The following is an 18,423-nucleotide window of genomic DNA, read 5'->3' as shown; positions in this document are numbered from 1 at the left end:
TACTGCCACAAGAAGACTGAGTTCTGGGCAGCCACATGCACTACTGAGAGGGAAGACTGCCGTATTCAGCATACTGCTGTGTCACATTGTACTGCATCTGAGGCAGAAATTTGAGTTGCAGTTGGTACCACAGTAACGCAATGAACTTCCAGAAATAAATTACTTCACAGACAGCTCCAAGCCAAGTGCCCTGTAGCATGTGTTCCACTGACACCAAGATAAAGGTCAAGATTCAGAAAATTTCTAAGTGGCCAGTGGCCACTAGACCCAAAAAACTTGGTGGCTACTACTGTCGCCAAGTGTCGAAGTACAAGATGAGAGAGAAGTTTTTACTACTTTCATGAAAAAACAAATAAATAGAACATTACAGAATTACATTTTAAAAGCTATAAGCATGCTTTTTTTTTTTTTTTTTCCAAAATAAATAGACAAATAAATCCAGGCCTGGATCTGCAACCCGCAGACCCTGCAATGTGGGAGGGCCAACATCCTTAAGGGGCTCAACGGTTCAAGACATTTCAGACAAAATAGAAACAAACTAGCACTAAGACTTATTAACGTTACAAATATATACTGCTGGCCTCTGGGGAAGGGCCCTACAGATTTTGTTGCAAGGGGGCCCAAAGTTTATAGGTCCAGGCTTGAATAAATCAATGAAAAGTCGGCAGAAAACTGCATTTCAGATGAAATTTACAAAAAATACAATTTTGCTGATAAAATTTCACTTTTCCAGAAAATAACTAATTTAAAAAGAAACATAATTTCTGGCCCTTTTTATGTTATTTTCAGTAGTTTGCACTGAGATAGCCATCCAATTCTGTTTTTGGAAACTTAGGCAATTAAATAGTCTTGTCTGCTTCCATCTTGCGAATGACCAAACATGGCGACTACGCGAAAAATTTAACATATGAAAGTAATTTTAATAATTAAAACCCCTCAAAAAACAATAATTTAGATGAAAGAGTCAGTTTTTAGCACATTAGCATCTGAGCAATATGAATAAAATAATATTCTGAAGATAAAATTTGAAGGAAAAAATTTTGCATTTTTTAAGAAAATAATCAATTATCCAGTCTACTTCCATCTTGGAAGTGACCAAATTGGGCGACTGCGCTAAAAATTAAGATTAAGGTTTTTGAATTTGTAGCATAAAAATAATTATAAAATTTAAATTCTTCATTAAAAATCAATTTAATTGAACTGTTATAGCTTTTAACACACTAACAGTTCAATGCAATAAGGATAAAATGAAATTTTATGTACAAATAAGTAAAATAAAATAAATAAAAAAATAAATACAGCACATTTTGCGTTATTTTCATTAGTTTGCATTTGAATAAACATCAAATTCTGCTTTGTTTTTACAAACTTACGCACTTAAGTACTTTGCCTACTTCCATCTTGTGAGTGACCAAGTATGACGTTTGTGTTTCACACGTAACTTTATTGCCGTTCTGGTCAAAAAACGATCTTCCTTGATGTGTTTATACTCGAGCGTATGCTTCCAAAGTGATTTGGTTTCTTCCACCCTTTTGAGTTTGTGCATAATTCCTGTTCATCCCAAGATTCTTGTACTAGGAACATAAGGGGGAAAATGGCGACTGAGGACATTTTTTTAGGTCGCCAAGTTTTCAAACTAGGTTGCCACATGGTGAGTGGCTACCGTGAATCTTGACCTTTATGCGAAGACATTGCTATTTTGCGATGCCAGTGGTGTCAAAACCAAAGATTGTTGTGCGATGGCATGGAGATCTGTTGTGTTTCCTGATGAAAGCACATTCTGCCTCAGTGCCAGTGATGGCAGATTGTTATTTACAAGGAGGCCAGGGGAAAACCTGAAACCAAACTGTCTGCGGCCTAAACTCACTGGACCTGCACCTGGAGTTATGACCTTAGGAGCAATTTCCTATGACAGTGAAAACACTCTTGTGGTTATTCCAAGCACACTGACTGAATTTGTGTGTCAGTCTAGTATTTCAGCATGTAGTATTGCCATTCATGAACAGCACTCAAGAGAGAGTTTACTCACAGGATCAAGCTCACTCTCACGCCTCTGATGTAACGCAACTTGCTCTACATAGTGTTGACATGTTACCGTGGCCTGCAAGATCACCAGATCTGTCTCCAATGGAGAGGGTAGGGGAATCTTTGGGCGACTACTCCAGCATCATCCGAACCCAGCACTGTCCGTTCAAGTATTGACATAACAAGTTCAACAAGCATGGAACTCCATGTTGCAATGTGACAGTTGGTACCTGTATGACAGTGTGCATGCACGCTTGCAGGTTTGCATTCAAAATTGTGGAGGCTACACCAGCTTTTAATATAACAGCAGTTCACATTTAAAATGCATTTTCTTGAGCTTAAATTGACCTGTGATCTTGAAAACTTAATCAATTAAACATGCTAACTAGACAAATGAAATGTCCTATATTCATTACTTTACAATATTTTTTCTTGGTGTTAGGATTTTTTTCCGTCAGTGTATGTTAATGTCTATTTGAACATTAAGCAAACAATTTTTCACAGATCAAAATTTCTCTGATTACCAAGTATATATATTTTAATGTCTACAAGAATGTTTTGTAGACATTCTTCTGTAAATAGCATTCTGCATTGTTAGGAAATGCTTTTCACTCTTTTAAATCTTAAAATTTTAATAAGGTCACTCTCTATTGGGTACCTTAGAACAATGGGTGTCTGAGGTAATGAAAAATCTGATGACACCTGCAAAAAAAGCTCTGATACTTTTTTGTTATCCCTTAACCAGCAATTCAGATTTTGGAGAATCTTCTTTTTTGATGTTATTAAGAAAAACAGTTTTGTAGCATACGTTAATTAGACAACCTGAAGCTATTTAGGGTATCTCCAGTCTTAGGCAAAATGAATCCTTAAGTCTTACTAAAAATAGTATCAGGAATACAAATCTAAGGAATGACTGATAGAAATTTTGTGACAAAAGGTTGGATAGCAGCTTTCACCTTCTCCCTCAAAATCAGTATAGGTTAAAGAGGGATATGAACCCTGCAATAGTTATGGGCTAATCTGGAAGGAAATAGAGCCAAACTAGGATAGAAATATTGGAACATAAGGGTTATCCTTAAGCATAATATGTAATATATCTGCATATCACCCACCCTTTTGTTCAAAGCCTTTTGAAAAAGGTTTGTAAATTGGTTAATTTGTTTTGGTGTGGGATTCGATTTTGTACCATGTTTATGTTCCAACTGTACAATGAGTTCATGCTTATGCCAACACCATTTCTCTAACTTACCTGGGATGGTGGAAATAATTTATGTTGTCTATGTATCAAAATAAATTGTATTTTTTTTTATTTTGAGATGTTTGAATAATGAAATTGGAAAAGGAAACCTTTTTTCCCCATAAAATTGTACGTTTAATGCAAAAAGTACAGATTTCATTCTAGGCATATGTTATACAAAATTATAAATTTACTTTGTATATGGCTAAGTTTGGAAACACCTCTCCGGTGGCACTGCTCGGTTGATCAGGTTGCGGTAATGACATCACTGGAATTTTTCTGGTTTCCCGGTGGAACAGCTGTTTTTTTGAACACTCATGGTTGCATCGCGGTAGTTCCAGTTCATAAGCAGACGACGCTCCCATAGACGCTCCAATCACAGAGAGTGTAACATTTTGTAAACGATAGGATTGGCTGAACCATACCACATGATCTTGAAAACCCCGTCAAGACCACGGTAGGAGCGGTTGCAACCGGGTCGACCGCTGGAGAGCAACAGTAAGCGTTTCCGAACACTGGTCGGTGTCGCCAAAAATCAGCTGATTGCGTTTCAGAACGCTTGCAGTGGCACCCGTGCAATCACAGCCAATTTCCGAACTTACAGTATATATATTAGAAAAGACATGTTTAGGTATCAAGCATTTAGTGTCAAAATCTGCTCAATGCTTGAGCTTTCAAAAGGTTGTTTTCACTATAATTTGATACCTCTCAGTCAATACTACCTTGCTACAAATTATTTTGGAACAAATCCTTATCAATCAGGCCAAAATTCATTCCAAAGAACAAGTTTTACTTCAATGCCACTTTGATCCATTCTTCTTAATGATCACTAATCATATGTTTATCTTCAGTAATATTAATATATTTAATTCCTTAATCAACCCATTTTTCATCTACAGTCTTATAATGGCATGAAATTTAGATACCATATGAGTTTTATCAAAATTTTAAAGTAAAATTAATGGAAAGGCCAATTTATTTTAAAACTAGTTCAATTAAAAACTTAAAATTATTTCAATCTGTAAGTAATTAACTATAGTGATAATTTATAGAGAACTAAAATGAAGTCATGTACTAAAAGTTATTCAATAAATTTATTCTTTTCAAAAAATTAAATGTGTAAAGGGTTAAATGTTTTTTTTTTTCCTTCCTATAAATTTTAAAAATGAGTTGTGCTATTGAGACAAAACACTCCTGTAGTATAGTAAACTATATGTTAAAGGATTTTTTGTTTTTTAGGATCAACAAAATTTAGATTTGCAGGGAAAACTGATTATTAGTTTGGATGATCCAAATCGACCTAGGTTTACCTTAGATGAGCTTCGACATATTCTATTTGAAAGAAATGACTTAAAGGCAAAAATCAGTGATCTAGAAGATGAATTGAGTTTACACAAGCCAAAAAGTATATCAAGGTTTGTATTTTTTTCTTTATATATATATATATATATATATATATATATTATAACATATTTATAAAAAAAATAATAAATCATCACTTGAGGGCAATAGTAGGATATAAGCAAATGCCTTAACATTAATTGATGTCTTACTGTTGCTCTGAGGTGACAATATTGTGTTTAGTAAACTTAATGTTTTTTCAGACTGTGACTTAAATATTTCAATTTTGTTTAAAACATTAATGTTGAGTAAATAAATATTTTTGTAATTATGTATGATACACATTTGAATAAGATTATTGTAAAATTCAATGACAATGTATGGCTTTGAAAGGAGGGCCTGGAAAAGTTGTGTGTTGAAAAGTATGATGTTTTGTAAAATTTGCATTTTACATACTGATAGATAAAAATGTACATTCACTAGCTGACCCAGCCACGCGTTGCTGTGGCAAAGAAGTTGGATTAAAATAAACTTTTACTCATTATTTTGATATAATCAAATAAATATTTTTAATAGAGCTTAAAATAGTATAGCCAATTTTAAAACATATGAGGTTGATAATGGCGTGATTCAATGTAAAAACGATTCCTAAATGTTCAAAAATTATGGGCAGCTGATGTGGCCAATTTCTGCCTGTAACATGTCATGCCAAAACCCGGAAAGTTTTCCGATAAAAGTTAATAACCTTCCTGAAATCATCTCGGAAGCTTCTTGAAAAATTCGAAGATCTTCCCGTTTGAAGTTATTCATGTTTCTGGAACTTTAGTGTAAACTTAGGAAGGGATACAAAAAAAAGCTTAGCACCTTTCTGATTTATTAAGGAACTTCTATAAGCAGTAATGCAAACATAGCCAAAGCTTAGCCAGAACTGCAAGCAAGTATCGAAAATTTTTACTCATTAACGTTTCGGATTTTTTTTTTTTTTTTTTTTTACAGTGCAGGCTGAAGAAAGTACTTATTGAATTCAGTAAGTACTAACTAAATTTTCTATGGAAAAAGCACTATACTTACTCTAAATAAATTTTGTAAGTATGACTTCCGCAAAAAAAAAAAACAAAAAAAAACTTGAAAGTGAGTGATAGTAAATATCGAAACTGATTGTAAAATAACCTAATGTAGAAACTAAGTGTAAACCACCATACACTTTTAGATTCTACACTACATTTTATTCTCCTCAGCTTTCTCTATAGTTTGTAATCAATAACTTCTTTACAAAATACACTAACTAAATTAAAAACATATAAAAATTAAATTTTTTCAATGAAGTAGATAACATTGACTTCGAACTATTGTTACTATTATTTGAAAACTGAAAACTGTCTAAGCACTAAGTTGTGCACAATGTTCTTGCTTAACCAGTCTTTTGCTAATACGAAAAGTATGATAACTTTCCACGTGTGAGTAGGCGATATATGGTTGACCATAAGAAAAATATTTATGTTTCAAGTCTAAACCGAAAGAAGACATTGTTTGTTCTTGAAATCTATTTATGGTCTTTGCAAAAGCTAAACGAAAAAAAAATTGAAACCTTTCAAATGTGTTTGAAAATTATGACGCTATTAATGGATTACGTGGCAACAGAAACATTTCTCCTTTAAACTTTCCCGACAAAATTGATGACTTTTGATGAAGAAACGTGTACCGTTGCGTAATTTAGGTTGGTTTAAATCACGAAAAAGAATAAATTGTTGAGCCAATTTTCAACCAGAAATGGTATAGTCGCATTCCTGGTGTATCCAGGGAATTTAAAAATTCAGTTGGAATGTTTACTGCTTTGTTTTCATCAACAACTCTATAGGCTTGTTCAGCATCAATGGGCAGCTTTTTTTTTCCAGTCGTCAGTTATGGCTCATTATTCGCAATAATTGTAGCTAAGACAGCGTCTTTGTTCTGTTGTTACACGTTGCAAATCAGTGTTAACTAAGTCGGTGGCCCAACTATCAAGTGACGGCATATCATAATAACTAAGTGGCAAATTTGAAATTGAAAAGCGAAAACCTTCAGTTAAAACTAAAGCTTCATATTCATCTCTGGTGTAAAATCTGGATTTGGACTTTTGTGTGTTTGTTAATCTTTATGAAATACGTCTTCAAACGTGAAAGTTATATAGTTTCACCTTAAAAAATAATGATTGTGTTGGATAGTATGTCGTCAAAAATTGTTTTAAACAGTTGACGAATACTGTTTCTCCTTATGTCAAACCTGCATTAGAAAGTGTCAACTCCCAATAACTTTGTGGGACCAATAAATACAATTTGCGACGTGTATAAGGATATGTATTTGACAGTCGACAATTGACGATGCACAAATAATTCCTGTCTGTTCGGGAATGTTTACCAAAAAGAAAACTGCTACAAAACCAAAGCGATTACAGACGCATTTATGATTTTAAAAAAATAAAATTTTTCTGGGAATAGACTCTCAATTAGTTCACTTTTCGTCTCAACGGCAGTGTAGAAATTGTCTCGCTAATTGTTGTACTGTATATTTGATACAGTTCGATTTCACCATTTGCAATACTCAGCAATTGCTTAGAAAATACTTGTGAGATTAGATTATTTTGCGTTTATACTCGCATGTTCATGGCCAATCGCATTATCTCGACATTACGCTATAAAAACGATTGTTTTAAACATGCGTTGATTTTATCGGAATAACTGGTAATGTCTGCCGCAAGTCCCCAGACAGTAATGAGATGATTTCGCCTAAAAGTTTATTGTTGCCGTTCAAATCTTGCACAATCCTAGGATGTGCTTCGAATGAATGCTTTTACTCATGAGCCATAGTACACTTATCCCAAATTATAATTTCACTCTCTTGCAACACTACAGCCCTACCAGTTTTTTTTTTTTTCTTTAATGTTACACATTGTGTTTTGTTTGTTATGAATATCTAATAGGCAACTTTAAAGCTGAATGTGCTGTTCGTCTACCATCTAAAAAAAGTAGCAGCAATGCCTGACAATGCAATTGTCTTTGCACATTTCTGTTGAGAACGTATCTTTGCAAGAATTAATGATATTAAAAATCTGTTGGGGAACAAAATAAAGAAAATAATTGTTTTCCACTTAAATTCATTAACCTTTCTGAAATTAACCTGGAATATTTTTGAAGAATTCAGTAGTCTTCTTGGTTAAAGGCAGTTATGATTCTGGCACCTTCAGAGAAGCCTAACACAGGTTTAATATAATAGCCTGGAACCTTCCTACTTTTCTAAGAAAGCTCTCAAATCATTAATACACGCATTGCCAACGCGAAGACAGACTCTCAAGCAAGTAGCTCGAATAACTCCTCTGCACCTCTTGCAAAGCTTCGTAATCCAGATATGTTTTCGCACTCATTGGGTGCTGAGTCTATCTGGACGAACCGTAATTGCTCCGAAACCAATACACCTATTAAATACGTTTAGTCAATCTTGATACTGGTGGAGAAAAATTCTTTTCACAACGGTGTGAAATCTGCAATTTGTAGCAATTCAAGGAAACGTTTTGAAAAATATAGTTGATTTTCTCAAGAAGCAAATAATAACCTGTTCTATCCCGAAACGTTATATGGAAATTCTAAGCATTATTTCTGAGTTTTTTTATCATGGTATTTTTAGCAGTAAGTCATACGATGTTCGAGTTATATCGATTAATTAACTTACACCGCCATCTATTAAGAATTTTTAGAACTAAACAATTAATTCACACTATTATTGCATAATTAATATGAAATTTGCAATAAAAAATTATAAAAACTATCCTATCTTTTAAGTTGGACCAAATGACACATAGATATGAAATTTGAGAAAAATCGGTTGAGTAGTTTCGGAGTTTACCCCGAACAAACGAGATTTATATATATATATATATAGATGGATATATTAGGTAATTTGAGGTGTCGCCCCCCCCTCCTCTCCCCAAACACACGAAAAAATGAAATTCATACAATTTTCAGAAACAACTTCATTTGTGTAATAAGGAGCCATTCATAAATTACGTAACAATGATTTTGGCAATTTTTGACCCCCACTCCCTCTATGTATGGGTACGTAAGATTTTCCAAACCCCTCCCCCTATTCTTACATAAGATTCCTTTTGGTTTTTCAAAATAATAAAATAACAAATCTTTCTTTACTGGAATTGATATTAAATTCACTATTATTTAATTAAACTATTTTGTGTGAAGAAATATTTACTAAAAAGTTGCAATTTAGACTGAATGTTTTTTCGACAGCTTTTTGTATGTGATGCGAGACTAATTAAAAATAAAATGTGCCACTCATTGTGCGATTCCAGTATTATATTTTACACTATTCATTCTTTGTAAAACAAGTAAAAAACAGTTCATTCTAATATGTTTTTTAACCTCCGGGATGCAAATGAAATTTGAACCCTGCCAAACCACTTGACTGCATGATTTCTGATATAAAATATTGACTTGGAAATTATTACGTAAAAATGGGTTTGACCCCCCCCCCCCCCAAGGTTAGAGTATGTAGAGATTTTTCCAACCTCAGTCCCACTTGGGACCTTCATGTAATTATTGAATGGCCTTGAACGAAATTTTAAGTTGGCCAATGTACAAAAGATGAATAGAAACTGTGAACACTTTTTATGTAACTTGCCCGAAACGCATATGTGAACCCATCATGAGATCAAAAAAGTATGTTGGTGTATGAAATTGATGGCCTTTTAATTATTTCAAAACGTATCTCAAACACAGGGACAGATGATGGGAGTTCAGTTTTTTGGTTTAAGAGGAAGTCATTACTAGAGGTAACTACTGTGTGTGTGACAATATGAACTTAATCCTGAATACAATATCCCCTTCACGAAAAGGAGGGGATTCCAGGAATTTCCCCCCTGAAATTTTTTTTAAATTTGTAGTCTTAAAAATGCATTTTAGATGAGCTTGCTTAGATAATGTTAGGGGAGTAGAGGTTCGTAAGAGTTCCCGTATGCATTTTTGAGAAATTGAATGGTTTAAAATGCAAATGTATTCTCCAAGTATGTTAGGAAAAGGGAGTTTTGGGGAAGTCCCCAGAAATGTTTCGAAGCTGTAGCTTTTGAAACGCAGTTTTACACAAACTTAGGTGATATTACGGGTAGGAGAGGTTTGAGGGCCCGCCCCCGAAATTGTTTCTTATTTGTAGTCTTAAAAAGTCATTCTAGACTATCTTTGGTCTAGAGAATATTAGAGGTTGAAGAAGTTTGTAGGCTTTCCCTCGAGAATTTTAAACTTGAACTCTTAAAAATGCATTTGTAGGCCATCTTTGGAAACATTTAAAGGACTGACATTTTTTTGAAATGTACAAGCTCTAAAAATGCAATTAAAACCTTTCTTTTAAAAAGCCGTGTCCCAACTTGAATCGCTTTGATTTCGTTCACTTTCTTTAGCACTACGAAAACAGCTTACAATCCCATTTTTAAAACCTTTATTTTGAATAAGTTCTTGTACATTGAGAGCCCACTAATATCGTCAAAGATCCCTGAACTGCTTTTTAAAAGCTTTCATTTCTGAAAATTTCTCCGGACGCACCCCTTGAGCCTTTCTTGCCCCCTCTGCTTTAGCTTCCAAAGCTGGGGCCTACAATCATATTTTTAAGGCTATAATTTCAGAGAATTTTTGGGGTGGGAGCACCTATTAAACCTATCTTGCTCCTAAACCACTGAAGGTTTTCTTGAACTTCTTTGCATGACTTCAATTTTTTTTTTATTTTCATCGAAGAGTTTTTTAACCTCCTTTCTCATCCCCCACCCGTATTTGGAATTTTATTGTTGGAAAATTGCCTCAGAAGAGTGCCTAAATCCTATCCCTTCCCCTAACGCTTTCAAAGAAGGTTTGTAATCGTGTTTTAAAGACAAGCTGCATAATAAGCACTAATAATAGTTATAAATCAAAGTTTCAAACAACACTTTCAGTTATTAATATCGCTAAAACTAATGTTCATTACAGCACAAAAACCAGTTCTATATACACACTATAACAACAGATGTTACTCTAAGTGCAAAGCTTTTTCAGCAGTATACTGAATGTGAATATACTTACCGAGAGTATGCTACACATTGTTAAATGTTATTAATAGCAGATAACTCTTTTTGGGCTAAATGAGCTATTTGAAAAATATAATGGTCTTGAAACAATAAAAGCATTTATGTAAGTTTTTTGAACGTTTTTTTGACATTCAATAACATTAAAATTCATTAAATTAAATTTCTTGATTTTTGCCTTCTTTAGCCGTTTACCTTAATTGCTGTGGAGAAATGATTTTCTTAATTAGTTCATACTAATACAGTAGGGAGAAAGTTGAATATAATGTTTAAGGAAATGCAGTTTTTTATTTTTCATTCCTAAAAAAAAACATTTTAAAAAGCTACCATTGAAGTATGATTACAGCATGCCACCATTTTTTAAGGCAACAAGCTGTAAGAGTATAAATAAGGATCTCAGTGAAAAAACTATTCTATATTTTAGGCCTCAAAAGTGAGAAAGAAATATAATGACTTTTTAGGAACTTTAATCACCACACAAACCCTGAATTTGTTGTTTCCAGCACTATTCTTATCATTGCCCGTTTAATGCAGTTAATCTTCGATGGACGAGATTATGAGTTAGAACAGGATTTTCCAACATATGGCAGGTGGCCCACATCCGGCCCCTGAGCAGATTTTAACTTGTAGAAGGGGGAGGGGGTGAATGATCAATGAAAATATGATCATTTAAACCAATATTGGTGGATTGCTGGCCCGCTGCCCCTTCAACAATTTACAATGTGGCCCTTGAGTAAAATAGGTTGGAGACACCTGAGGTATATATATATATATATATATATATATATATATATATATATATATATATATATAATATGCAAGTACTTATTTGTTTAGTGTTGAGATAAAAGGGATAAGCTAATTTTGAGGAAATATCAAGGTTTTCGATTTCTGTTCTAGAAGAAAAAAATTCTGAAATTTTCTCCTGTGACATTATTTGATCCCCTGATGTTGAGCCTCATTTTTGTACTAAACTTCTCCACTAACATGGTAATACATAGTGTAAATATTTCAACTAAAGAGCATAAAATTCTTAAAACTCTCATCAAAGTGAGGGTTTAATAAGCGTCTGCCATGTTGTCAATATTTTGGTAGTTATCCAAACCTCTGCATATTTCTTAAGTCCAAAATCGGTGTTGGTCCTTTTGCTGTTCTATTTCAGGCCCTATGCTGTACTTATTTTTAACTATGCATTAAAAAATAGATAAATAGAAGTTAGAATTTTCCTTTTGACTTTTAGAAAACCAGCGGTGATACATCAGCATTTAGATGTTTTCCAAGGCTGATGGGCCAATGTTTTCTCCTAGTTATCATCGGCCGCCAATACTAGTTAGCTTCGCTTGCTGATTAACAATAGTACTTACAGGAAAATTTAATGCATATATAAATTCCGAACTGTTTTGTACTAAATTTATGAAAAGAATTTTTGACATAAAATATTTGCAAAAAAAAACTAGAAAGACTGAAATTTTCTGTATACCTAGAAAGACTGAAAGAGCCAGTATGGCCCCTACCCATTTCTTGGGTGAATTCTTTTGAAAATTCTTCCTGAGTGAGTTCACATGCCCGATGCACGTTCTTATGTGACTAAATAAGAACTTAATATGTTATTATTTTCATCTTTTCTGTCTTTACTTGCTAAAAGGTAGAACTAGTCTGGTATCTTTCCAAGAGACCGCAGTTTGGCTGGTGAACTATCGGTACTAGCATTTAGATATCCAACCAGCTGCATAAAGAGAAAGTTACGGGTTAAACTATGGTGAATGGCATTTGTTTTATGCTACAAACAATTAATTGAAAGGAAAAAAATTTTTTTTTTATTGTAAATTAGCTTAGGGGCAGCTGTGGTTCCTCCTGTCTTGCTAGGTATAAGCATCAATATTTACAGTACTGTGAAGCAATCATTAGATGATTAAACAATCATTCAAAAAGTGACATATAATGAAAAGTCAGTAAGTTCCATTAAGCTCCGTTAGATATTATTCGAGTTGTTGAACAACAAACTATGCAAATGGCCACACTGGTGCCTCCATCTTTCTAGTGTTAAGGAAGCTCAACATTAGATCCTTTGAGGAAGTTTGAAATACATCTAAATCTAAAAAATAGTTTTATTGAAAAAACCCTATTCATGATGAACCTTTTGACGTTGGTACAGCAGAGAACCAATTATCTGGGATGTTCGGGACCATCACTATCTCCGATATCTGAATTTCCCGGTTTTCTGAATCGCTAAAAATCGCCATTTGCTCATTGTTTCTTAGACCCAAATTACTGTAATAAATAGTAATGCATCTAAAAATATGAAGAAATCTGTTCATAAATGTTTAAAATTAAGAAAGTATTTAAACATTTTAAGTGATAGAATTACTGAAAATCCTAAAAATTTTAAATATTCACAACACAATAAAAAAAGTGGGGGAAATCACTATAGTACTTGATAATGTTTTAAAATAAAGAAAAGGAAAAATCCTTTTTATTTTGCACAGATTTCGCTTTTGTAATTATATTAGTGGTTAATAGTTGCATTGAATTAACATTGATAGAAATTGCTTTTTAAGTTTTTATAGCCTTATTACAGTCCTTTGTTTAACGATTTCTAGGCTCAGCTGTATCAACTATCAGAATTCGAGAATCTGGTTTCAACATTTTTCATACAATCGCTTTTGTGCTCTAAAAGGTTTTAATTATCGCCATTCAATAAGAAATAGCATTAGAATGCTTTAGTACTTATTTCTTTAGTTTTAAATTGGAATGAAGTAGGGGTCACTCTTTAGCCTTGCTTTATAATTTGTTTCTTCTAAATTCATGTATGTAACTATTGGAAAAAATGCACTTAAGTTTAAATTGCTCCTAATAAAAACTTTTAATGTTACATGGTTAAGAGTTATAACTTAAATGAATCTACAGTAAACTCCTGATTATCCATAGATTAGGTTGGCACAGTAACGGCAGATAAGCGAATTTGCGAATAATTCACAAATTAGGTAAAAGTGATGCTAGTGTATGCAATAGCTTAAAAATATAACACTAACATACATTAAAACTACAGCAAAAATGATAACAGTGTATAAAAAATGCATGTAAAAATAAAAAAATATTGCTAATTATTAAATAGAATACACACATATGCGAGCAAATCGTCCTGACAGATTAAATTGCTACTGATCAAATAATGTTATATCAAAAAGGCGTAGAGGAGGAGGGTAAAATTTTTCAAGACTGGTCCGGTCACGTGTTTACGTGCATAAGTAGTAATTTACATTCAATCATCACAATTTTTTTTTTTTTTTTGAAAGTGTGAAAGCCCGCTGATAAAAAGCCCGTGGACAATTGGGAGTTTACAGTATTCTGTAATTGCTAAACTACTTAATTATACATTAAAATGCATACAAATTTTCTCGAAGAGGGAAATTACATCCTCTAAGGTGTGATTTCTGTAGAACAAACATGAAAGATTTACAGAGATAGTAAATAGGAATGCCTTATAAGGTTTAACATGAGGGATTACATTTTTCTTTGCCAAATATTGCCAAGCTGACACGGGTTTCGGATCGATATTTTGCTGACAAATTTGATGAGCTATTTGTGAAATGGTCAATAAATGGCCATCAAATCCACATCCAATAAATTTTATTCCATTTCCAGCCATTTCTCACTATTCAAAAGCATTTTCTCAGGCATAAAAAAAACTAAACTTACTAGGACAAATAAAATCACAGCTAAGGTGGTTATAAGTGTCTTAGTGCTAATGACAGTAACGTAAATTGTATCTCTTTTTTTTTAAAATAAATTAATTTTTGATAAAGATTCTGTACTAAGCGTGCTAATTTACAAGGAATCTTTGAAAGCTCTAAAAGATTATTGAATTAGTGTGTCCTGAACTAACAATACTTGATAAAACCATATTTTTGTTTCAAATAACATCATTTAAAATCTTCCGTTTCCCCTTGAAACTTTGAATTAATCTCCTGTTTTCACATTTCACAAGTTCTGCATTATAAATACAGTAGAATACCTTTATAACGCTGACCTATATAACGCAATTCTCTATAAACCGCACTACTTTTCAGAAGTAAACAATAGGTTTTTAAGTTGAAAAAATCCCTCTGTTTTGCTTTTCAAACATAAAAATTGTTAGACAAATTAAAATTTGAAACAGTTTTTTATCTTTACATCTTAATTCAAAGCTTTTAAAATAAAATTAGTACTCACAGTAAACAGAAAATATCAGATGGCTCTTGAAAATGCAGCTGTTATGCAAACCATGAAGCTGGCGTAAGTGCTGGATAATTAACTTTACTTTTGATTGTGAAACATATTTATTTGTGAATAACTAATTGTAATATTGGTGCTTTAATACTCCTTGCAGATAAAACTCATTCTTAAGTGCTAATGTATAGATATATTCTGAATATTAATTTCAAAATTTATGAAATGATCTAATGCAAAAACCTGTATAATGCAAAAGCTCTGGTCCCAAGGTGTGCATTATAACTGTCTTCTACTGTATTAGCAATACACCCATTCTTTTCAATTAAGTACCCATTCTCATTTACTAGTGGTCTTACTTGATTGATACAAGATTTCTTTGAATCATTATAAGCAAAAAAGAGAGAGAAATTTTGGATTCCTATCAGTGTTATCTTGCTAGCTATTATTTTGGCTCCTTTTTAAACACTTACCAAATACTTAAATCTGAGCCTAGCTTTGAAATAAAAGATCCCATCATCATAACTATTAGTCTCTTTAAATTGGTAAAAGTTGCCTTTTATGATTAATAGCACCTTTTACCTTCTGAGAGTTTGTAATGGGTCACATTTTTACAGAAACTTCCTTTCAAAACTAAATTCCCATTTATTTATTGTTGGACTGATGCAATTAAAGTATGGAAGGCGCTGCATGCAATGCAAACACAGAGGGAAATTGCAAGCTCCATGCTGTATTGAGAGATATGAGTTTATCACAGAGAGACATGAAAGATGAGGCTCTTGAGAAAACTACCAAATTAAAGTAAAACTATGCAGGTTTTGAGTTTTAAGTTCATTGGTAAATGTTTGACCAGAATGAACAGCTGAAAGACATGCAGTGCTTAAGTAAGTGTGGCAAATAACTTCTAGACACTTTTGTTATATAATGTCTGATGGTTCATTTTACAGTTGAACTTCGCTATAACTCGACTTGCCAGATTTCTCAAATAATCAATGTGAATCCTCCCCTCCAACGACGCTAGTATTCAAAAGGGTATATACCTTTGGCTGCTTTTTGGAAAGTTTTATAGGGCAGTGCTCAATTATAATCTCAATGCTATGAATAAATGGTTTTTAATTATGAACTTAAAATAGGGATAGTAAAAAATGACATAAGCAGATAAAATATGAACGTTTTACTCTTTAGATGTAAACATTTATAATTTATTTTAGTTAGAAAAATACTTGGATTGAGGAATAAAAAATTGAACAATATTTAGATATACTTCTCATTTTATAGGACTTTTTTAGACAGTTTTTTTTGGTTTAATCTTGTTGTAAAAATCCTCACAAGATAATCCGGTAATTATTTTACAAGTCAATGTTACAAATAATAAAGTAATTATCCAAAATAATCCTTCAAAAATAATTGTTTTTTAACCTTTTTGATCATTTGTAATTAAATTAGCATTTTCCCGGACGTGAAGTAAACCGGTCAGGACACCAGGATTTGTCTGAGCCTTGCAATAACGATTCCTCGACAGATCTAAAACATGTTTATTAACAGTTTGTCACAAAAAAAATATTTGTTTAAAACATTAGCCTTCAGTTACCATTCTTCCAAAAGTTTGTATTTACGAACCAGGTTATTTTGGCAAAAAAGGTGTTACTATTGCAGAAAATATTATCTTTATAGAGAACTATTGGTAAGGAAGGCTGTTGGGACAAGTGCTGAGGGGTGGGGGGGGGGGGGAGCTGAAGTTAAAAATACATTTTTCTATTGCTCAATCCAATTTTCTAACGTTTCCAGGCTTATGGTCGGAGGAAAATAAGGATGCATCCATTTACTGACTGTTTACAACAATCCAATCAATTGAATCAGACCTCAAAAAAAAAAAAAAAAAAAAGACATGGTTAGCAAATTTGAAATCAGAATGCTATCAGATTCTGCTAATTTTCGTTACAGATTGAAATAGAGCATGTTAGGTCACGTGCAGCTGAATGTCTTTGCTGTTGAATTCAGTGTTTATACTTTGTAGCTGAAAACTAAACTATATAGTCCCCAAAGCTCCAGATTTGGAATTTTTTACTGTAAGTTCTAATGCCGAGTTGTATTTATTGATATGGATAGATTATATATACAGTACAACCTCAATATCTAGAATCTCTCAGGAAGCGAAAAAAATCGAGAAATCAAGTTTTTGAATTATTAATGTTTTGAAAAAAATTACATTAGTACTTTGTATTGTTTCTGACTGAATATTAAATTTTACTTTGACTTCATTTGTATTTTCTGGCCAGTATTTTTATAATTATGCTTATAAAATCGTTAGAAAGCAGTTGTGTTTTAATAATAAATTATTTTTTTATTCTGTTTACTAAGTTCTAGTGCAGATTTTTTATGTGTTATATTGCTATGCAGATCACTAAATTTTGCTGTTGGTTATAAAAATCATATTTTGTTATACAGTTCACTAAGTTCTACTACCTTGTCTGCTGGAAATGAAGATGAAGACTTACCTGTTCAAGGACCAATCAACAAGGAACCTGATGACAAATTGTATCCTGAGAAGAAGAAATTAGGAATCCGTAGATTGTAAGTATAAGTCATATGCTGACATTGTGCTGTTTCAATTACCTGCATAAATGATCATTATTTTTTGCTTCAGTTTAAATTCTTGCTTTTGCATGTGTTGTAATTTGTTTTGTTTAATCTTTGTTAAGTTTCTATAATAGTTTTTCTTCTTTAAGCTAATTCCTCTTTTTTTTTTTTCATTTTTTATTGCATGACATTTCATAACTTATTCTGTTTGCATTCTTTTTCCCATTTTGTGCTGTTCAGTTTTCATTTTCTTCGACGAATCTCTGTGGATAGTGCTGTACCACTAGTGCCATTTTCAGCTTCCCAAACATCACATGGCCGAAACTCATATAGAAGATGATTTTTACTTCACCTTTGCTGTGCCAAGTGGACAAAGTTTGGTATCCCTGTACTGTAGATCCTGAGTAAAAGAGATTGTTTGATGGAAAGCTTTTGTCTGTGATTACTTTTGTAATAATAGTAAGTGATACACATTTTTGTTTTTGTTGAACTTATTTTGAATACATTGAGTTTTCCTTCCTTATTGGGTATGTTAATTGTTTTTATGTTTCATGAGCTTTTTATCATTTTGGTTTTTTAAGTGTGCTGTTTCATTTCTAAAAAAAATTGAGTCAATTTTAAAAATATGCATTCAAGAGGAAGGAATGAAAGATTTTTTAAAAATATTTTTTCATTGGTTTCATTAACATATTTTGAACTCAAAAAGAAGTCTGTTAGAAATTTTTTATTGAATCGTAATACAAACATTGCAAAATATCTGCTGTTTCTTCATGTGATGAAATCGAATATTGTATTTTGCATCTTCATTTAATTGTCACTGAACTTGCTTTGTTTTTATTCAAGATTGTATTATGTAATTTTGGATCATTCATGTTTCAAAGAAAAAATTTCTGCTTTGTTTTAAAACATAGCACTTCGCTTGAAAACTTTTATTTTC

General features: G+C 32.6%; 1 protein-coding gene across 1 annotated transcript in view; it reads left to right on the top strand.

Moving 5' to 3' along the window:
* The window catches only part of LOC129231575 (RILP-like protein homolog), a 39,419-nt gene extending 21,471 nt beyond the window's left edge, over positions 1-17,948 (top strand). Inside the window, exons 5-7 of the mRNA XM_054865932.1 lie at positions 4,502-4,677; positions 17,355-17,480; positions 17,727-17,948. Of these exons, the coding sequence (XP_054721907.1) occupies positions 4,502-4,677; positions 17,355-17,480; positions 17,727-17,826 (402 nt within the window). The 3' untranslated portion in view covers positions 17,827-17,948. The remainder of the gene's footprint in view (positions 1-4,501; positions 4,678-17,354; positions 17,481-17,726) is intronic.
* The last annotated feature ends 475 nt before the right edge of the window (positions 17,949-18,423 follow it).

The sequence above is a fragment of the Uloborus diversus genome, chromosome 10 (genome assembly GCF_026930045.1).
Source record: "Uloborus diversus isolate 005 chromosome 10, Udiv.v.3.1, whole genome shotgun sequence".
Lineage (NCBI taxonomy): Eukaryota > Metazoa > Arthropoda > Arachnida > Araneae > Uloboridae > Uloborus > Uloborus diversus.
Note: the sequence above shows the minus strand (reverse complement) of the source record. Positions and strands in the feature narration are given on the sequence as shown.